General features: G+C 41.8%; 2 protein-coding genes across 4 annotated transcripts in view; both read left to right on the top strand.

The window, feature by feature from the left end:
* Positions 1-14,269, top strand: part of LOC103393707 (E3 ubiquitin-protein ligase SMURF2) — a 30,995-nt gene extending 16,726 nt beyond the window's left edge. For both annotated transcript variants that reach the window (XM_025064441.1, XM_017040340.2), the window contains 15 exons: positions 5,076-5,141; positions 5,313-5,397; positions 5,500-5,583; positions 6,425-6,639; positions 6,869-6,953; positions 7,217-7,375; positions 7,448-7,495; positions 8,376-8,577; positions 9,074-9,177; positions 9,313-9,427; positions 10,700-10,878; positions 11,042-11,300; positions 11,403-11,604; positions 12,359-12,434; positions 12,526-14,269. In XM_025064441.1, coding sequence (XP_024920209.1) covers positions 5,076-5,141; positions 5,313-5,397; positions 5,500-5,583; positions 6,425-6,639; positions 6,869-6,953; positions 7,217-7,375; positions 7,448-7,495; positions 8,376-8,577; positions 9,074-9,177; positions 9,313-9,427; positions 10,700-10,878; positions 11,042-11,300; positions 11,403-11,604; positions 12,359-12,434; positions 12,526-12,625 — 1,979 coding nt within the window. In that variant the 3' untranslated portion in view covers positions 12,626-14,269. The remainder of the gene's footprint in view (positions 1-5,075; positions 5,142-5,312; positions 5,398-5,499; positions 5,584-6,424; positions 6,640-6,868; positions 6,954-7,216; positions 7,376-7,447; positions 7,496-8,375; positions 8,578-9,073; positions 9,178-9,312; positions 9,428-10,699; positions 10,879-11,041; positions 11,301-11,402; positions 11,605-12,358; positions 12,435-12,525) is intronic.
* Positions 14,270-15,692: 1,423 nt separating this feature from the next.
* Positions 15,693-22,575, top strand: LOC103393708 (probable ATP-dependent RNA helicase DDX5). Of its 2 annotated transcripts, none has more exons than XM_008330776.3 (13): positions 15,693-16,090; positions 16,713-16,887; positions 17,007-17,103; positions 17,193-17,326; positions 18,648-18,713; positions 18,819-18,960; positions 19,090-19,250; positions 19,374-19,546; positions 19,623-19,733; positions 19,805-19,866; positions 19,970-20,029; positions 21,194-21,415; positions 21,593-22,575. In XM_008330776.3, the coding sequence occupies exons 1-13, from the start codon at positions 16,038-16,040 to the stop codon at positions 21,997-21,999; spliced, it is 1,863 nt and encodes a 620-aa protein (XP_008328998.1). In that variant the 5' UTR covers positions 15,693-16,037; the 3' UTR covers positions 22,000-22,575. The 2 variants fall into 2 exon arrangements, with proteins under 2 accessions (XP_008328998.1, XP_008328999.1); XM_008330777.3 differs by having other exon boundaries at positions 21,194-21,428; positions 21,593-22,375.
* Positions 22,576-22,707: the final 132 nt, after the last annotated feature.

Genomic DNA, 22,707 nt, shown 5'->3' with positions numbered 1-22,707 from the left:
TATTTATAGAATAGCTAGTCAATTATCTCCATCTCAACACATGATTTAATCAAAAATGTTTTGTTTTTTTAATTTTATTTTGCAGGTCCATTGCCCTGACTTTATTTGACTACAAACCGCAGTTTGATTTAATCCTATAATGCATGACCATCACACTGACTGAACCACCACTTAGAACTACCTCCACTTTATATCTGTAACTCCTCTCAACTCTCATTGCACCACTGTAAAATACATCCAATAATGCACTACTCTATAATTATTTACTCATACATATCTTACTTGATCTCAACTGCACTACTGTAAATACTGTAAAGATAATCATGCTGTATACAATAATTATAAATACTTGTACCCACACCTATACCCTGTTACAATCTGACATATACTTATATTTATAGCCCCTCATATTTATAACCAAATAACCTGTATAACCTGTTCATAGTCTGTACATTTACTACATTATAGTCTGTATATCCTTATAGTTATAGCATATTCATAACAATATTCATGTTTATATCTCCCACAACAATGTACATTTGTAATATACTTTTGCTAAAGCACTTCTGGATGGATGCAAACTGCGTTTCGTGTGCAATGACAATAAAGTTGAATTCTATTCTATTTTATTTTGAAGGTCCGTTGCCCTGACTTTATTTGACTACAAGCCACAGTTTGATTTAATCCTACAAGTGCATGACCATCCCACAGCTTCACAGGTCCAACCAACCCAGACAAAGAGCGGCCACTGACGTCACTCTCCTGCGCCGCCTCAGATTGCAAAGTTGAATTTTGATACCTTTAGTTCTATACCAATAGTTTAGATGATTGATTATTATTATTAATTTCATTTTTGAGTGATGAAAAAATAATTTCTGCTAATGCATTTTAATTTGAATTATGGTACCAATTGTCTTCCATAAGAAACAGCTACCATGAGATTTCAGAATAAAATTTGAATCATTTGACAGCTTTACCTTTTAGTTTAATTACATGGTGTTTAATTCAGTAAAATAAAGAGTAGAATGAACACATGTTGAAAGACCTTCATACACAGTACATATTCTTTCATTTCATTTGATTTAACTTTTTTGTACATTTTTCTCTCTCTTTAGATACGTTGGAAAATCTGACTCCATCACCATCAGTGTGTGGAATCACAAGAAGATTCACAAGAAGCAAGGAGCTGGTTTCCTGGGCTGTGTCCGCCTTCTGTCCAACGCCATCAACCGCCTTAAAGACACAGGCTGTGAGTAGTCTCTCTCTCTCTCTCTCTCTCACCTGATCCTTTTGCCAAGGTGGTGGTAGACGGTTCAGGGCAATGCCACTCTACAGATACTGTGAGGAACACACTTGACCCCAAGTGGAATCAACACTATGATCTGTGAGTTCCACAGGAATGTCATGACTTTTCACACCTGTTCACACTAACCTGTTAACACAAACAATAACTACTGAGACCCATTACAGTCAAGGTTAGTCCCTTATATGTATAATTACTGGATCTGACAGTACCAACATCAGCAGGTAGAGGTCACTGCTTTAATTTGTGACTGATCCAAATGATAGGATTATTTATTAGGACAAATGTCCATAAAAATGTCCAACAGTCAGAGTGAAAATGTATCTTCATAGAGTTGGTGTATTTCAGTCATGACCTCTGCCCTGACCATCTGGACCGGGTCTGGTAGAACATGATTCTTTCTAGACTTCAGTCCAGTGGTTGTCCTCAACAATGTTAATCAGCCTACAGTCCTGGACAGACCATCTGACTGTGGTGTCAGTCAGAGACTGACTGACTGTCCTGATCTCAGTCAGACTGCTCTGACACAAGATGGGCCGCTGACCTGACCACAAGTGTGAAGGATGAACAGGAATGGACTAGTGTTCCCTCCCCCAGCAGCTACAGGTCCTCACCTGGTCCCTTACTTCACTGGTATTGTTCGGGTATTTCTGGAAATATGGTACTGGAAGTCTTTGGTGTTAGAGTGAAAAGAAAAGGTTCTATTACTGTAGAAATAGAACCTTTCAGTCCAGTTCCCTAACAGAACTCTTCAACCAGAGTCCCAGAGTCCTCAAGACCCAGGAGGTCAGAGGTCACCAGTCTGTGGCACCCTTCTTTGAGTCCTGCCGTTCCTCCTTCTTCCGAGAGAAGAAGGAGACAAACTAGGAGACAATGAGACCATTGACACCATAGGAGTTCTCCCAGTAGACCAGGCCTACAGCAGTGTAACCAAGGTATCTACAGGTTTATAATACGTCACGTGTTATGGTGTCATCTAAGCCTCTTTGATGGGTTGGTGGAGTATATGTTTAAAGGAGGAAAAATGTTTGATTTTTGCTGTTGATTCTTGACTCGTTAATCCATCCATCCATCCATTCAATTTCATCCGCTTAACCGTTACCGGGTCGCGGGGGCAGCAGTCTCCATGACCGCCACCCAGATCACACTGCACCGTACCAACCCCCCTGATCCTTCCTGTGGGTGGTGAGTCCACTGGCAGGTACCAACCGCACTAACCGGGATTCGAACTTGCCCGGTAGGTGAACCCTGGGGTTCCACACCTATGACAGAGACATTGCCTCTGGGCGCTTGTTAATATAATTAATATATAATTAATATATGTATTTATAGAATAGCTAGTCAATTATCTCCATCTCAACACATGATTTAATCAAAAATGTTTTGTTTTTTTAATTTTATTTTGCAGGTCCATTGCCCTGACTTTATTTGACTACAAACCGCAGTTTGATTTAATCCTATAATGCATGACCATCACACTGACTGAACCACCACTTAGAACTACCTCCACTTTATATCTGTAACTCCTCTCAACTCTCATTGCACCACTGTAAAATACATCCAATAATGCACTACTCTATAATTATTTACTCATACATATCTTACTTGATCTCAACTGCACTACTGTAAATACTGTAAAGATAATCATGCTGTATACAATAATTATAAATACTTGTACCCACACCTATACCCTGTTACAATCTGACATATACTTATATTTATAGCCCCTCATATTTATAACCAAATAACCTGTATAACCTGTTCATAGTCTGTACATTTACTACATTATAGTCTGTATATCCTTATAGTTATAGCATATTCATAACAATATTCATGTTTATATCTCCCACAACAATGTACATTTGTAATATACTTTTGCTAAAGCACTTCTGGATGGATGCAAACTGCGTTTCGTGTGCAATGACAATAAAGTTGAATTCTATTCTATTTTATTTTGAAGGTCCGTTGCCCTGACTTTATTTGACTACAAGCCACAGTTTGATTTAATCCTACAAGTGCATGACCATCCCACAGCTTCACAGGTCCAACCAACCCAGACAAAGAGCGGCCACTGACGTCACTCTCCTGCGCCGCCTCAGATTGCAAAGTTGAATTTTGATACCTTTAGTTCTATACCAATAGTTTAGATGATTGATTATTATTATTAATTTCATTTTTGAGTGATGAAAAAATAATTTCTGCTAATGCATTTTAATTTGAATTATGGTACCAATTGTCTTCCATAAGAAACAGCTACCATGAGATTTCAGAATAAAATTTGAATCATTTGACAGCTTTACCTTTTAGTTTAATTACATGGTGTTTAATTCAGTAAAATAAAGAGTAGAATGAACACATGTTGAAAGACCTTCATACACAGTACATATTCTTTCATTTCATTTGATTTAACTTTTTTGTACATTTTTCTCTCTCTTTAGATACGTTGGAAAATCTGACTCCATCACCATCAGTGTGTGGAATCACAAGAAGATTCACAAGAAGCAAGGAGCTGGTTTCCTGGGCTGTGTCCGCCTTCTGTCCAACGCCATCAACCGCCTTAAAGACACAGGCTGTGAGTAGTCTCTCTCTCTCTCTCTCTCTCTCCCTCCCTTTCTCTCACCCTGTCTGTCTGTCTCTCTCTCTCTCTCTTTGTCTCGTTGTCTCTCTCTCTCTAGCATGAACTCCTGAAGGCTAGCATGTGGTTGGTTCTGATTCCATGTCCTTTACACACCGTGTGTGTGTGTTTGTGTGATTTTTGGGTGGAGCTTAGTGGTACTGGGCCTTTTCCTGAGCTAAAAGATAAAACACGTAGCAGCTTTTATTGCCCTTTCTGAGGACTCAGAGGGGCTGATAGAGATCGGGGGGTGGGCCGCAGACGGTCAACACTCACCAGAAGAGGAAGAGCCAATATCAGAGAAAATGTCAGAAATGTGTATTTTTTTTCCATACCTGCTCTCTGCACTTGCAGACTGGTTTGCAGACTGCTGAAACAAACTGCTGTTTTTTCTAGAAGTCTGTGATGTTTTTCCTGGAGGCACTCAGAAAACCTAAGCCTTGTGCCACAGCTGTGAGCGGTTTGCCTCCACATTTCCTTTCTGCCCTGGCCTCCACCTCACTGCGTGGTTTGAAGTGTAGCCTCAGTCTCAGTGACTCTGTCTGTGTCTGTTGATGTAGACAGACAGTCTGTTTCACTGTCTGTCTGATTGTTGTGTTTGTCGTCCTGTTGTTTTTTCTTCTTTTTCCTTGTTTGTCTTCAGCAGCAGTAACTCTTTGGTCCTTGGCCAACACATGGTCCTTGGACAACACATGGTCCTTGGACAACACATGACAACTGACACTTATATGTAACTACACCGTGTGACTGTAATGGATACTTTTAGTGCTCTGTGTTTCTTGTCTTTGTATATGTATCCACATATATGTGCATGTACTTCTGTGTATTTTGATATTTTGAATGTGTCCTTTTTTAAAGCGTCTGTCTGTTTTTTTGTGGCTGCTGACCTCTGGCCAGCCTTGTTCCAATGTGACCGTGGTCTGTTTTGGTCCTTGTTTAGTCTAGACAGACATCCTGAACTGATCTGCATGACACCCAGACATCAGAGAGCAGAGGGGGGACAGCAGAGGGGGGCATTTCCCATGTCTGTAGGCAACTCTGCTCTGCCTGCTTATTCTCTCTCTCTCTCTCTCGCTCTCTCTCTCTCTCTCTCTCTGCCCGCCGTCTCTCTCTCTTTCTGCCCCCCGCCCCCCCCCCCCCCCCTTGACAAACTCTCAGACCAAAGACTAGACCTGAACAAGCTGAGCCCCAATGACAGTGACACAGTCAGGGGTCAGATAGTGGGTGAGTGCACTCCCCATCTGGGCTGAAGTCCAAATCAGTTTCATGCTGGTGGGACGGTGCAGCTCTTTTCTTGCTGTTCCTCCAGTAAAGTTCTGTCCAGGATAGAACTGTCTGGTAATTCTCCTCTGTGTGCGTGTGTGTGTGTGTGTGTGTGTGTGTGTGTGACTGTAGTGAGCCTGCAGTCAAGAGACCGGATTGGCACAGGGGGCCCTGTGGTTGACTGCAGTCGTCTGTTTGACAATGATCTTCCAGATGGGTGAGTGAGCTGGGGGAGATAGGTGGGGTAGGGGGCGGGGCAGGGGTCTCCTACCATCTGAAAAAAACAGGACTTCATGTCTGTGTATGATTCTGTCGTCAGGTGGGAGGAGAGGAGGACCGCATCTGGACGGATGCAATACTTGAACCACATCACACGAACCACACAGTGGGAAAGGCCTACCAGGTGAATAGACCTGTCCAAGCAGTTGACCTCACTATCTGACCAAACCTGTAGGGGGCAGTCAGACACAATGTTTCACTCCGTTAGAGGTGTCAGCCTTCATCTTTTCTTCTGCCGCTCCAGTGTTCTCTCTGTGGTCAACGTCCAGCAGCCTGAAGACATGGAACATGATTTATACTGTAGATGAATTAGTTCAAGAAATAAATATGTATAAATAAATAAATAAATATAAATATTTATTAGTGATGCACCGAATATTCAGCCATTGACATATTTTGGCCAAAAATGGCCCAAAAGTACATTTTCAGTTTTCGGCTGAAAGACTTTTATCACCAAATCAGCGTGGCCAAAACAGGAAGTTGTGAATGATGACACAAGCAAAAACAAGCGCGGCTCGTCTGAAAGTACGAACATGTCTGTGGACGTCAATATATCTGAGAGACAGAGATTTGACAAACGTGTAATGATGACATTTCCGGGGGAGGGGGGTGAAAAGTCCACTCCTAGAGTCTGTCAGCACATGTTTGACTCAGATCTACTCTGATCCTTTGAACTTCATCACCACTGGACTTGATCTTGATATTGTTTATTGTTGGAATGTGATAAATAAATATTTTCATCATTTTTAATTGTTTCATTCTTTAAAACATTCATATTAATTTATTCAATAACCTTGATTTTAATGAGGTTTAGTTCACAGTCAGAGTCATCAATGACATGTATATATATATATATATATGTAATGACATATATATATATATACGTATATATATATATGTATATATATGTATATATGTATATTTAGACTGTGCTCCTCCTGTGTTCTCATGGTTGTTCTCATCAGGCCTGCATCAGAGTACTCCAGCCCGGGTCGACCACTCAGCTGCATCGTGGATGAGAACACACCCATCAGTACAAATGGTGCCACGCCCATAACAGCATTCACACCCAGTGATGGCGACCAGCGGGCCCAGGAGCGTCGAGTCCGTTCACAGAGGCATCGCAATTACATGAGCAGAACCCACCTGCACATGCCCCCAGATCTTCCTGAGGGTTATGGTGAGGAGTGGACATCATGAATATTTTTTTGAAAGCAGAAAAACTTGTACTTCATTAGTAAATGTGTCAGAGTTACAATGAGAGAAACTCTAGTGGCAGGTCATGGTAAATTCCTACAGATGACCATCCCTTTGTTTGTCTATTTTTTGACTCAGGTTCAAGTCAAAATGTTCTGTTATCAGAAATAAAAAAAATGGATATTTTCACCGATCTCATTGTTTTTGCACAGAGCAAAGGACTACACAGCAAGGACAGGTGTACTTCCTCCACACACAGACAGGTGTCAGTACGTGGCATGACCCTCGAGTACCCAGGTATGGCCTCCCCTATATTTGTGACATAGTCCGGTGTACTTACATTGGAGTTGATGTATTGTGGCGGATTAGTAGTTAAGGAAGTGGATTTGGGTTCAGAAGGTTTGAGGTTCGAGTCCACAAGCTGCCAAGTTACCACAGAGGTGCTCTGAGCGTGGCACTGTTCCCAAACGCTGCTGTCCGGGTGTTGAAGCTGTTGGCCTGTTTCTGTTGCTGTCAGCACTGTCGTCTGACTATTTTACTGTCTGTCTGTTTTTTGTCAGAGATCTGAGCAACGTCAACTGTGAGGAACTGGGACCCCTCCCCCCAGGATGGGAAATTCGCAATACAGCCACAGGAAGGGTTTATTTCGTTGACCACAACAACCGTACAACGCAGTTCACAGATCCACGTCTCTCTGCCAACCTGCATCTGGTTCTGAAGTAAGTTCTACAGAGAGGGAGGAAGTGAGCGGCGACTACATGTAGATTTATCCTGTGGTTCTGTGTCTGCAGTCCAAGTCCTAATGATTCTGGAGGAGCCACGGAGAGTCAGAATGTCAGGTGAGCCACACACACACACACACTCATGGTTCTGAAGTCCCAGTCAATGGATGAACTCTGTGTGTTAAGAGTTTCTTCTACTCTGCAGCTGTTCAAACATCCAATACAGCAATATGGCTGGAATTACCCACAGGCCTTTGCTACACGCAGGTGGTGCAGCGCAGTGTAGGGGGGGCTTTGGTGGGCCCCTCTGCCTGACCTCATCCCTTCTCCATGCAGGAAGTTAGGTTTCTGCCTGTTCTGAAGGCTCAAAGATTGTGTTTTTTTAATCTCTTAAAAATCCTGAAAAATGTAGCCTAGCACGCCCCATTTTTGAAGTAAGGGCAGGAATTTTCTCAGGATGATCAAGACCAGCTGTGTGAAAACAGAATTCTATGAGGAGAGAAACTGTTCAGAGAAGGAACCAGGTTCCAACTAATATCACATGAAGTTGATGATTTTATAGAAATAATTAAATGCTGAGTCTTTGTTTTTTCACATTTGCAAAGTCAGAAAAAAGGGGTTTTCTCTTTAATGTTGGCTTTAACCAACACCATTCAAATAGACTGGATTTTTGAAACTGACTGCACACAGATGAATCTGTCCACTGAATTTTCATCTGATAAAAGTCTGGAAAAGACATCAGTGGTTGTGTTTCCATCTGCCTTTTATCAAGTCAGGGAATTTTTTTTATCCTTCACCCCATGTATGTTGTCATTCTGCAAAAATGTTAATGCACCTTTAATATATCAGTGTAGTTACATGTCCTGGTCTGTTGTCTGTCTGTGGTGTCTCTAATGTTTGACAGGGCCAAAAAAAGACAACATGTTGATCGTGTTCGGTGGTTGTGATTTACAGCTTGGCGAGTGGAAAACTAACCCCTTTCCATTTTTCTCTGCAGTCGACAAAACCAGTTGAAAGATCAGACCCAGCAGGCTCTGGTGTCCCCCGGTCAATTCCCAGAGGACGCCGAGTGTCTCACTGTCCCCAAGTACAAGAGAGATCTGGTTCAGAAGCTGAAGATCCTCCGTCAGGAGTTATCCCAGCAGCAGCCTCAGGCCGGCCACTGTCGCATCGAGGTGTCCCGTGAGGAGATCTTTGAGGTGATGATGGAGATAATGGAGCTCTGTCCTCAGAAGCCTGGGAGGGTAGGGGGGTTGAAGCTGTCACAGGATGCATGAATTAGTTGGACATGGTTGAACCAACACCATCCTGGTTCTCCCCAACTTCAGCTGTCAGGTGTCCACTTCGCTCAGTCAGAAGCTCCCGTCCTCCTCGCCATAGTCTCTTGTCTCCTCCCACTAAGGTGGCCTCCACCCTAGGTGGGCTGTAAGAATGCTTCCTGTCTCTCACACATTTATCATGACTGAAGTGCATCTTCTGTTAATCTGAAGAAAGACTTTTTTTTGGGGCTGACCTCAACATAGGGGTCAGGGTTCTGTGTGGACGACGCCTTGGTGTTGAACTAGACATAACTGCAGAGCTCGTCCACACTGGAGCATTAAATTATGACTGGACAGGAAAGTGTTAGCTGCTGGACTGTGTCTACTCTTCAGTGTAAATATGTACACACACAATATGTTTGTGTGTGTGTTGCAGGAATCGTACCGACAGGTGATGAAGATGAGGCCTAAAGATCTGTGGAAGAGGCTAATGGTTAAGTTCAGAGGAGAAGAAGGTCTGGACTATGGAGGAGTGGCTCGGTAAGGACCATGTATACATGACTTCTGCCTCCTGGTGGAAGAAGGACATACTACGGCTACATTACTTTCTTCACATTCTGAGCTCAGATATGACTCACCCATCTGACTCTCTCTTGTCTCCCCCGTCATGTTCAGGGAGTGGTTGTATCTGCTGTCTCACGAGATGCTGAACCCGTACTACGGCCTTTTCCAATATTCCCGGGATGACATCTACACTCTACAGATAAACCCAGACTCTGCCGTCAACCCTGTGAGTCACACTTATGACTGAGTCAGGTTTAGTCATCATCATCATCATCTTCGCTCCATGTTTAGAGATCAAATGTAACAATGGATTTCTTTCCAAAAATATATTTGGCCCATATTAACGCAGGCAGTGTTGATCTGTAAAGTGGAAAATCCTGGAACACAAAGAACGACCGTTTGTTTTTGTCGTAGTGGAGGGGCCGGCTCAAATGAAACAGTGTAGTGCTGAACACAAGCTGTCTGCACAAACTGGTCACCTCAGACTGACAGATCTATCTCTGCGTTAGTTTGGACGGCCACTGGTCCATTGGACTGGACTGGACTGGACTGGACTGCTGATGAACATGAACATGGGAGCACGAGTCAATCAGTTTTTGGTTGTGTTGAGATAGTTCTACGTCTGCCTGTTGTTCTGTCTGTCTGTCTGTCTGTCCGTCTGTCTGTCCGTCTGTCTGTCTGTGAATTCAGTGACTAAATATGGAGACAGTCTCTGAAGGACATTTACCTTCTTGTGTTTCATCATGTCCTGTCTTCTTCTTCGTCTTCTTCTTCTTATATTTTTAAAATAACACTTCATTAACAGTTGGTTTAAAACACAGTTCTATAATCAATAACTAATCAACAAATTCATTTAGGAACTCTTCAAATATTAGTTGGTTTCCAGTCACCTGGACAACAGCTCCTCGTGAGCACCCTCTGTTGCTCAAATACTGTCAATGTTGTCTCTGATCCTGTTAAAACTCCAGCCTCAGTCTGGCTTCACACTGTACTTCCACAGGACCCCAACCCCTCCCACTGGTAATCTGTCCTTCAGTGTAGATTGACATTATCACTTCTCCAATTAAAAGTTTAGAAGGTGACATTTTGTTTTTTCTGCCCCCCCTTCTCCTTTATTCTCCTTCTTCTTCGTTTTCTTGATCTTCCTATTCTCCTCCTCCTCCTCCTTCATCTTCTGCTAGACTGAGGCTGGAGTTTTGTTTCCACAGGTGAGATGTTGAGCTGTTGTCCAGGTGACTGGAAACCAACTGAAATTTGAACAGTTCCTCAATGAATTTGTTCATTAGTTCTTGATTATAGAACTGTGTGTTTTAAGCCAGCTGTTAATAAAGTGTTATTTTAAAAATCCAAAAATCTTCTCCTTCTTCTTCTCCTCCTCCTTCTTCTCCTTTTTCTTCTTCTTCTTCTTCTTTATCACTCATCATTTCTTCCTTGTGTTACATGTAATCTCTGTGGATTTTTCTGGTTCTTCAAAAAGTCTTGTTTGTTCTGCTCGTAGGAACATTTGTCCTACTTTCACTTTGTGGGTCGTATCATGGGAATGGCTGTGTTCCACGGCCACTACATCGATGGCGGCTTCACCCTCCCATTCTACAAGCAGCTGCTGGGTAAACCTATCACTCTGGATGACATGGAGTCTGTGGACCCTGACCTGCACAACAGTCTCGTGTGGATTCTGTACGTTCAGGACCTTTTATCACCATTTGTTTGAAACCAAATGAGCTTACTACACTATACTATACTATACTACACTACACTACACTTCATACTAACAGTAAATGAATAGTTTGTTAGTTAGTCAATTTTGTTGTGATTCCAATGTTCCTGACTTCCTCTTCAGAGACAATGACATCACCGGTGTGCTGGACCACACCTTCTGTGTAGAACACAATGCCTATGGAGAGATTATCCAGCATGAGCTCAAGCCCAATGGTAAGAGTATTCCCGTGACCCAGGACACCAAAAAGGAGTACGTCCGGCTCTACGTGAACTGGCGTTTTCTGCGAGGCATTGAAGCTCAGTTCCTGGCTCTGCAGAAAGGCTTCAATGAAGTCATTCCCCAGCACCTTCTAAAAGCCTTTGATGAGAAGGAACTAGAGGTAACACACACATAGACACACACACTGTCCATTTTGTGTCTGGGAGTTAGTTGAAGCTGTGAGAACATTCAAAACATAACCTTATTTTTACTCTCTTTGCAGCTGATTGTGTGCGGTCTCGGTAAAATTGACATCAACGATTGGAAATCCAACACTCGACTCAAACACTGCAGCCCAGACAGCAACATTGTAAAGTGGTTTTGGAAAGCTGTCGAGTCATTTGACGAGGAGCGCAGAGCACGGCTGCTGCAGTTTGTCACCGGCTCTTCAAGAGTTCCTCTTCAAGGCTTCAAGGCCCTTCAAGGTGAGCAGGGTTAGGACTGGACTGTGTGTGTGACTGGACTAGTAAACAGCTTTTTGAAGAGCTTAGCAGTCATTTCTTCTATGCACACAGTATGTGTGGTGCTCTCTCTCTCTCTCTCTCACACACACACACACACACAATCAGTAACATCTGTATAGATCTGTCCATCCATCCATCCATTTTCAACCGCTTATCCGTTACCGGGTCGCGGGGGCAGCAGTCGCCACCCAGATCACATTGCACCGTACCAACCCCCCAAACCTTCCTGCGGGTGGTGAGTCCACTGGAAGGTACCAACCGCCCTAACCGGGATTCGAACTTGCCCAGGAGGTGAACCCTGGGGTTCCACACCAATGACAGAGACATTGCCTCTGGGCCAAAGCGCCACTGTATAGATCTGTGTCTATATGAATGTTTTTCTTCTTGTGTGTATTTGTGTGTATTTGTGTGTATTTGATTTTAATCAGTCTCTGGTTCCTCCGACCGGAGTTGAACCCTGACACTGTGAAGAGTGCAGTGGCAAGTACACTCTGTGACTGTGGAAAGACCATGCACGGCCAGAACACAACAGATGAGAAACGAGGAGCAGCTATGTGACGTTCAGATTAAATATGAACACACCAATGTTTACACTGTGTTTCCTACGACTTCACTTTTCAAAGAATGTATTGTCAATGAAACTGAATAAACAACAAAACTCCTCTTTCTTTCTGCTGTGACAACACCTGTTATTTTTGTTTGTTTTTTCTGGCAGGTGCTGCAGGTCCGCGTCTGTTTACCATCCACCAGATTGATGCCAGTACCAACAACCTGCCCAAGGCCCACACATGGTGAGTCAAAAATGTTGACTTTGTTAGGACACAGTACTTGGATTTAAAACAGATGAAAATGGTCGTGGAGATCATCCGTGTGTGTTTGTAGTTTTAATAGGATCGACATTCCTCCCTACGAGCATTACGACAAACTGTACGACAAGTTGCTCACAGCCATCGAGGAAACCTGCGGCTTTGCTGTGGAGTGACTCATGGATGCAGTGACTTGCGGTGTGAACACTCTCCAACAGATCCACTCTCTGAGATGGTGGGTAGCCCGTCACCACTTCACCCAGAGATGCACACACTTGATAGAGATGAGCGGTCAAAGTAAAGGCGGGGCTGGAAAAGAAAAATTGAAAATATCATGTGACTGTGGTTTTTGTTTTATTTTGGCTGAACCTCATTTATGGATTTTGTATCATTGAAAAGAATAAATTTAGCTGCTAATAACTCTAGTGACTTTCTACTAACTAATGAAACACCTGCCCGTTCTTCCCTTTTGTCTAAGCCCATTTAGCAGTGATCCATTTTACTGACTGTCAGCAGACAGACCAGACTGCTTGGATACGATAGTACAGGGTTAGTAGTTGTCCCCAACACCACTGGTTCCAAACACTAAACTTTGGATGTGATAAGTTCACCTCTGGTTTTTGCTGATGGAAAGGCATTGATGGAGACTGTGTACAATTCTTTTTTAAAGGGGGGGGGGGGGGGGTGCATCTGTATGACACCGTCCCACCCATTTTCCAGATGTCCACCAACAACTGCTAATTCTATTAGTGTTATTTCTGTATGTCAGACAAATGGAAAAGAGTTAGTGTTTGTTATTGGTAAATTCTAGAACCCCTAGATCAACCATGGCGGTTTATAACAGCAGAATTAAGCTTGATCCTGTTTGTTCTCAATTTTATCCCTCCTATTTGCAAAGGAAGGCAAAAAACTAAAATGACCCAAACTAAAAGTCTGCAGTTTCAGAAACACACTTGTGTGAGAGTAATCTTTACAAATATTAAGAGATTTAAGTTGTATTGATCCCACCTTTTGGATTGTTTTGCCAATTTTTTTTAATTCTATTTTTTCTTCTACTGCCTCCATGTTGCCAGAGCAAAATGAATGAAAGACTTTTGGGCATTGTGGTGCTACACAGAAACACATTTAGTCTTATATTTGCAACCATACTCATAGACATCCTACTTGTTGCACAAGACACCGGTCATTCTAGTATTTGTCTCTATTTAGCTCTGTTGGTTCACATGATGGTATTTAGTTCAGAAGTGTTGGTTTATAATCTAAAAAAATATTGTTCCACAGTCCTACAGTGATGTTTATATCTAAAATAAAGAGGTTATTTTCTAAGATGATTAAAAGGAAAACACCTCAGTCCCTATGACCAAGGACTGCTCTAAACAACTGCAAATTCTCTTTTACATGGACAAGTGTATGTCCTCAGATGGCGCTTTGTACAATAACATTGTTCATATGCTGTATGTGGATCAAACAACCTGTAATTTATGTTTAACTTAAGTAGAAAAAATATATATATAAATGAAAAGAGAAATTGCACATGGAGTGGATAAAGTGGTCAAAACAGTGACTACTGTAGTCATCACAGCTTACCTTCACAGCTGCCTCTCACCAAAGACACAAGTTTGTCTTTGAAAGACAAAAGTGAGATGCAGTTTTTTTATTTGATCCCCCAGCTCCCATCTTTTGTTAAATAGCATGATCCACAGGACTATATCTCTCATAGCTGACTGATGCAATTGGCTGTACGTTAACACTCATTTTGTAAGAGTATTTTATTTTTGTGTGTAATTATTTCTAATTAAACTTGCCTTTGTCTAACATTGTTAATGTTCATCCAGATGTTGTTCTTCTGAACATGACATATTTCAGCAGCTCTTCTAAATTTAAAATCTATTCATATGCAAATTATCTTGGTTCTGTTTGCTATCATGGTGGTTGGCCATAAAAGTCTAGAGGTTTCCACAGAATTCAACTTTACAATGAAATTACCCCAGAAAACTCATAACAGATTAAGCAACACCCAATTATCTTTTGATTCCCCAAAAATGTGCATATGGGGTTGGGGGGGGGGGGGGGACCCATTTATTTTAGTTTTGCAGTTTTCTGCATGTTCAACAGGAGATCGTTTACTAATAGAATATATTTACTGGGAACAACGTGAAGTATTTTAGTTGGTCTAAAAACTCAAGAATTCTTACAGGGAATATAAAGTGAAACTTTATAAGGAGAAACCATAGATATACTATACATACATTTGGTTAAACAAGGGACGATTATGTTATTATTAGTATTATTGTACAAAATGGATTCTGTATTCTGTACAACAGTGGGGAATGCTTTATCGACGCACACGAAGGATTATTAATTAATTGAGAACGAGCGAAGGTGAAATTTGAACTCAAGATTTAACAGCTACAATGTTGGATTTATTACGATGGAATTTTAGGTCAATTTTGAGGATAAACAAAAAATTGAGAACAAAGCCGGAAGTGTACAACAATAAAGTCGTAACGTTATGACAAAAATATGTTAATTTATGTCCTCGATCTTATAAATGAAGTGTTTAGAAAGAGAAAAGCACAATGGTAACCATACGTGCGTCAGAATGAGAATCGTGGAGAATTTCACGAAAAGATAGACATATCGTCTTTTGCCTCATTGCGACACGATCTCAAATCTTCTGGTTGGTTTATCGGCTTTTGCGTTTTAATAATACCACGATATTATCTCAAATGTATGACTATATTCTTCTAAATTTATGACTTTGTCCTCGTAAACTTACACGACTTTTCTCGTAATGTTACGACTTAAATCGTGTAATTTCACAAAACATAACCCGGAAAAAACACTAGAAGTTGACGTGTAGTTGTTATTAAAGACGGAGGTGTTGTTATCTGTTTATATGTGACACGGTTTGTAAGAGTAAGCGATTAAGTAAGTAATTAAATTAAAAGTGATCTTCTGTTGCGTGATAAAGTGGAGAGAGCAACGTAGACAATCTTATGTTTAGGGTTTGTCCCTGTGACGTCATTTTCCGTAAAGCTCAGTCCCGTCAGGAACCGAATCACTAGTTTTTGTGTCTGTACTCATCCGCCAACATCTGAACGTTATAGCTCTGTAACGTATCCATGACTACTTCAAAGGAAAGAAAGTAATCGAAGAAATAAAATGAAAGCAGTTCGGTGCAGGAACTTAACTTTATATTAAATGACAATATAGGAATTAAAGCCTGAATACATAATAACTAAATAACTTAAACATAATTCCTTTTAGACTTCATGCGAATGCTTTTCCGGGTTTACGTTAGTGTCATTTGCCGTGTTTAGCCTTTTGTGACTGATATTATATAAAAAGTGGTAAATATAGATTAGTGTAGATACAACACGAACCGTGTTTGTCTGTTTTGGTTTTGGTTTTAAAATTAAGCGCTAAGCTATATGGCGGATGGATACACCTTAGACGGACTTCCGTTTGTTATATATAGTGGACCTCATTTTCTCAGTACCGGCATTTCAGAGACGCTGTTTGTCTGATTGTAGTAGGTGACGGCGAGTTTATATTCATTTTTAATTTATTTAACCTATCCACACAATGCCTGGGTATTCCGACAGAGACCGCGGCAGGGATAGAGACAGAGACCGTGGGTAAGTACGTTGTTCTATCCCGACTACGACCGTCGTATGATGCATGTAAATGGCCGACTTTACAGAGATGCCACAAAAACGACACAGATAAGCTAGATTTTTGTGTTTTGTCAAACGTGATACGGTACATATGACGTTTTTGTTATAATTCGAGAAAAAAAGAAAAATAATTCTGGTGCACTTTTTCTTTCCCAGTTTTCTTTGGCTCGCGGCCTTGTCTGGCCTCGTGCCCCGGAACCGCAGCACCGACCTAGCATTAGCATCTTTTTAGCTTACACGATGTAGCATTTAATCGACAAAGTGACCCGCTAAATGTGAACTGTATGCACTTGCGCTAGTGACGCCAAGTTGGGTTAACTTCCTTTGTGCTAGTTTAAAAAAAATCAATTTAGTCTACGCGGCTCTGATAGAATCACCACGTTGTTTTCTCGCCATGTGGCAAAATTCATGCGGCTACATAATGCAGACGATCGTCCCTTTTGTTCTCATGGATAAGAAACTAAATAGCGTCTAGGGTGACATTACAGATTTGTGTCTGACATGACACGGGTCTAATTTGTTTTTTTGGTCCAGTAGATATAAGTGTTGTCTGACATTCAAATAACAACTGAATTATTTGTAGTTATGGTGGTGGTCCTCCACGCTTTGGAGGCTCCCGTGGTGGCGGAGGAGGTGGCGGCGGAAAGTTTGGCAATCCTGGTGAGCGCTTACGGAAAAAACACTGGAACCTGGACGAGCTACCCAAGTTTGAAAAGAATTTCTATCAGCAGCACCCCGATGTTGCCCGCAGGTCACCGGTATGTAGTCAACGTGGTTGTTATGCAACACCGTTACAATGTGCTTTCAGCTGCACGTGGAAGTTACACCATCAGGTGTGGTTTATGTAAAATAAGCTTAATTTCCTTTCTTCTTATAGCAAGAGGTCGAGCAGTACCGGATGGTCAGAACAATTACGTTCAAAGGAAGAGAGTGCCCTAATCCAATCACACAATTCCAAGAGGCTGCATTTCCTTGTAGGTTTCTAATACTTCACGTATTCATCATGATAAATGTTTGGTACATTGTCTGTTTATGATTAACTTTTTTTTCATGAACTCTCTAGCTTATGTGATGGAAGTCATAGACAAACAAAACTGGACTGAACCAACACCCATCCAGGCTCAGGGATGGCCTCTGGCTCTTAGTGGCAAGGATATGGTCGGCATTGCTCAGACTGGCTCTGGCAAAACACTTTCTGTAAGTTTCTACAAATATCACATGCACTGTGCCCATAAGCGTGATGCTAAACAAATGTCAGTCACTAAAAGTCATTAAATATTTTTTGCTAAAATGAAGGCCTTAAATGGCATTAAATTCATTCCCAAATACTTAATGAAATATTACAATATTACTTAAACTTTATATTTGTAAATTGAATTACTTGTCACTGTTACACATCACACCACTACACACAACCAAATGTGACCTCTGCACTTTACCCATCACTAAAGTGTGTGGGGAAGGTACACTCAGTGCACCTCAGTGGTAACTTGGCAGCTGGTGGATTCAAACCAGAAACTTTCCAGGCCCATGTTTGTGTCCTTAACCACTGAGCGACCACTTCCCAATTAATGAATTTGGCTTGGTCTATGTAAATTGTTGTGGGGATGTTAAATACCACTTTTTTTCCAGAGCACAGAGCGCTCTCTTAAGTACTTGCCAATAAGATGTATATAAAATACACACACTTACTTGCTATATTGCTATAAGATGCAACACTGTTAATTCACAATATAGAGTTTGTGTTCTTTTTTTATTTTATGGTCTGTATTGTCAGAGGGATACAACGAACTGAGTCTCTGCTTTTAACCCATCACCAAGGGGAGCAGTGGGCAACTTTTTAAGTGCCCAGGGATAAAGGAACTAAAGTGCAAAATGCACACAAACTGTAAACTATCTTGTCGTTTTCACATTGGCACTTAATATGGTATTCACTGTGTGGCAACACTAATTCCATTCCCTGTTTATTTTCACCCTACAAAGTAACGTGCACTTGTTAATGGATGTGAATTGACTAATCCACTTAGATGGGATGGATCCAGGGATACAGATGGGATTTCAGAACATGATGTGACATGGCTCTTACTCTGGCCCTTAGTGCTAAAATCAGTGTGATGGATCAATATTCCCATATACAAACATGTTGTGTGATCAGTGTGAACTTAACAAGATGGTTGAGTGCATGCTGATCACATGACATGTTTGTCAATTTAGATATTGTTCAAAATTAATAAGTCACGTTTTCAATATTGACAAAGACAGGTATTGGTGGCTGGCATTGGCAGCCTTTAACGAGTACTGATTCTTTGAAATAAGGCTGGTATCATGTCTGATACCAATACCTGATATCAGTGCTCAGCCAACAGTTGGATGTGTGTGTATGTGTATATAGGTAAGTATACATGTGTAAAGTATTTGCAGTTGGTCTTAGGTACTTTATTATTAAATAACATAGCATTATTAAATAGCATTACATTAGATTTGCTGGTCCCTTCAATAATGTGGTTCTGTTTTGCAGTATCTGCTTCCAGCAATTGTACACATCAACCACCAGCCTTTCCTGGAACGGGGAGATGGTCCTATTGTAAGTCATTTACTCTCCTGTTGGAGGAATATGTTTATATTGCTTTTTTTCTAACACTTGTTTGGATAAATATTAACTCTATAAAACAAAATACTCTCTTGTCAGTGTCTGGTCCTAGCTCCAACTCGTGAACTGGCTCAGCAGGTCCAACAGGTGGCTGCAGAATATGGTAGAGCTTCTCGCCTCAAGTCCACCTGTATCTATGGTGGAGCCCCTAAAGGACCACAGATCCGTGACCTGGAAAGAGGTAGTTCATGTACTATAATTTCCCAGCCTGGGATCAATACAGTATATCTTTCTGTCTAATAATTAACAGTACCAATGTCTAGACTTTGAACACACTGTTAGTTGTTCTAACAACTTTTTGACTTTACAGGTGTGGAGATTTGCATAGCTACTCCAGGTCGTCTCATTGACTTTCTTGAAGCAGGAAAGACAAATCTTCGTCGTTGTACATATCTTGTGCTGGATGAGGCAGACAGGATGTTGGACATGGGATTTGAGCCACAGATCCGCAAGATTGTTGACCAGATCAGAGTGAGTATATTATTCTACTATCGTCTAATGCACGACATATTCTTGAATGAAAAGCTTATCTTATGTGTGTGTGTATATATATATATATATATATATTTTTTTTTTTTTTTCTTTTTCTTTTAGCCTGACCGTCAGACACTGATGTGGAGTGCCACCTGGCCTAAAGAAGTCAGACAGCTGGCAGAAGACTTCCTGAAGGATTATGTCCAGATCAATGTTGGAGCGCTGCAGCTCAGTGCCAACCACAACATCCTACAGATAGTGGATGTGTGCAATGATGGAGAGAAGGAAAACAAGTAAGTGACAAGTAAATAAACTTGCCATTAGTTTATTACAGATTTTTTTTTTTTAACCAACACACTCTACTTTTAGATTGATTCGTCTGCTCGAGGAAATAATGAGTGAAAAAGAGAACAAGACCATCATTTTTGTAGAGACCAAGAGAAAGTGTGATGACCTCACAAGGAGGATGAGAAGGGATGGGTGAGTTGCAATGAAGCTTGATTGCACAGCAAAAATGTCCTGTGAATTAACAATAAAACATCATTTGTCAGTTGGCCAGCGATGGGAATTCATGGAGATAAAAGCCAACAGGAAAGAGACTGGGTTCTCAATGGTAAGAACATATGCCCTGAAGTGATATCGCTCCTGCAAGATCACTGGTATGTGTATCTAAAATACATGTTTGTTACTCCCCCCACCCCCCACCCCACCCCCAGAGTTCAAGTATGGAAAAGCTCCCATTCTGATTGCTACAGATGTTGCCTCCAGGGGTCTCGGTCAGTATCCCGCCTGAAATGTTAAACATGTTGATGCATTTCAAACAAAGAAAGTGTATTTGCTTTCTTTAACTTCTCTGCTTCTTTCTGAGTCTCTCCCCTGACCTGAAGGAGCGGTCTAAGTGGCAGGGCCTTGGCATGACAAGCCCAGGTCTCCAGAGGGGGAAGGAGCATTCTTGGGGGTGTCCTGACTGGCGAGGCATGGATCTCCCAGTCATGCAGATAAACAGAGGTGACCAGGCCCAAGTGCAGCATTACATGCAGGCCTGCCTAAAAGTGGGGGCCACAACCCCCCCCCCCCATACATATATTTGGACTGCTTCACACATCCAGGCTCTGTAGCTGTCCCAGCTCAAAGCTTAGCTTCACTGTCTCCTATTGTATTGCATGTCCATTTGGGTCCAGCACTGAGGTTATTTGCATACTGTTGTGTGGACATGTTGTAAAGCATGGGTGGCAAGCAGTTTCCTAGGCTTCAGTTGGACGAGCGCTCTGTCAGTTCGATCATACATCACCTCTGTAATGTCATGGCTACTGGCGCTTTAGGTGACAGTGGAACATGCTAGTTGGACACTCGGACAAAATCCAAGCTCAGACTCCTCCCTCGCCTGCGTTTCAAAGTCATGTCGAGACCTGCCAACGAGAGACAATGAGCAAGTGAGCACTGGGTCTGGAGAAATCTTGGAGAGGGTGTAATCTCCAGACATCTTTATAGAAGTTCAGAGCTACTGTAACACTTCAATGTGAACCTAAAGAGGCTTCACCAGAGTGAGCCCCACAGAGACCGCTAGTAGTTGGGCAGCAGTGGGGCTAGAGCCACTGCTTTAGAAACAGCAATGGTTTAGTTTGTGGGGCATGTGCTGCAATGAGAACGGAAGAGTGAATGCATACTGTAATAAAAGAAAAAAAAATTCAGATTTTGGATCTATTTTTTTTTTTTGGTGGTATAGGTGAAGGGGGTTGTGCATCATTTCTTTCTTCCCACTGTAGTATCCCCAGAATCTGATGTGTTTGTTAGCCTAGCCTAGCATTAGCAGGAGCAGCAGCCTGTGACTAAACTAACTTGGCCTTTTTGTTTTTGATCTGGTTGTTGTGGTGCTTGTGGTACACATCTTTTGTGTGCTGCCCTCTTCCCCTGTGCTACATCGCAACACAATCTTACAGATGTTGAAGACGTGAAATTTGTCATCAACTTTGACTACCCCAACAACTCTGAGGATTATATCCATCGTATTGGCCGAACAGCTCGCAGTCAAAAGACGGGCACCGCCTATACCTTCTTCACACCAAACAACATGAGACAGGCCCGCGACCTCATCTCTGTTCTGCGTGAGGCCAACCAGGCCATTAACCCTAAGCTCCTCCAGATGGCTGAAGACAGAGGAGGTAAATCCAATTGGTGAGATACAGAAACTGTGCTGTAAATGCAGTCTCTTCACATGCTGCTTCCCCCCCCCCTACATTTTGTAAACCAACAGTTTTTCTACTTCATCACTAACTTGTATTGTTAGAGTAAACCTGTTCGTCCATTGTCGTCATATATATTTTTATATATATTTACAGGTCGTTCAAGGGGAGGCCGAGGTGGTGATTACAGAGACGACCGCCGGGACAGGTATTCCTCTGGAAGACGTGATTTCAATAGTTTTAGGGACAGGGATAATAGTAGGGGGTTTGACAATGGACCAAACAAATCTTACGTCACCAACGCGCAGAACGGAGGCTATGGGAGTAACAACACCAGCAGCAACGGCTATAATGGAGCTAGCTATAATGCTAATGGACAGTCCAGTTACACTAACGGTCAGGCAGGGGGCTTCGCAGGTCAAAACAACTTCCAGGCCCAGCAGTTTGCCCCTGCTAAGACTGGTACACAGAACGGTGCCACTCATCCCCCGTTCCCCTTCCCTCAGACACAGGCTCCTCCCCTGCTGGTGCCGTACTCCATGCCTCCTCAGTTCACTCAGTAAATTTACCACATACTTGAAAGAAGTAATTTATTGCTTTTTGTCCTGTTAAGGTCTATAGATGACACAGAAGTTTTTGTATCTACAGTGCAGGGTGACACTTGAGGACCTCTGTTCAGTCTTTAATGGTCTGCAGTGCAGTAGAGTTGCAGCTTTTTCTGTCTATTTAATTTGTTACATTCCTTTAGTTAATGTTTTTTTTTTTTGTACTAGTTGATAACAGACATATTGTTTTTTTTTTTTTCACGTGTATCATGAACAGTGATAAACAGCTTGTACCCTGGAAGTGCACTGCATGATCTTTCAAATAAAACAACAAAAAAGACCTGTGTACTGTATTTGAAAGTTGGACACAGCAAGAATTAATGGCTTCATCATGCAGTATCATATTTGATCCGCAGGTGGCATAGTTTGTCGTTACATTAGATTCTTTAGTGAAAGCCAGGTAACCAGCAGGTTAATGTTCTAAGTAGTGTCTCAGTGAAGCAGGAAATGGAAGTCTTTGTTGCCACAACAACAAAGCTAGCAAAAATGAAGTGCGGGTAAAAGAACTTCGTCTTGGTTTCCTGAGGGAACTGGTTCCAGTGCAAAAAATGTATGGGTTAAAATGTGTAACAGTTATAAATATATGGTTCCACTTGTCATACAGAATGGTTTAATAAACACCACGTTAAAGTCTTAACCTATTGTACAGTCATTAAATGCAACACC

This window comes from Cynoglossus semilaevis, chromosome 17, assembly GCF_000523025.1.
Source record: "Cynoglossus semilaevis isolate Cse_v1.0 chromosome 17, Cse_v1.0, whole genome shotgun sequence".
Classification (NCBI taxonomy): domain Eukaryota; kingdom Metazoa; phylum Chordata; class Actinopteri; order Pleuronectiformes; family Cynoglossidae; genus Cynoglossus; species Cynoglossus semilaevis.
The sequence above is the reverse complement of the archived record's forward strand: the minus strand, read 5'-3'. Positions and strand labels throughout refer to the sequence as shown.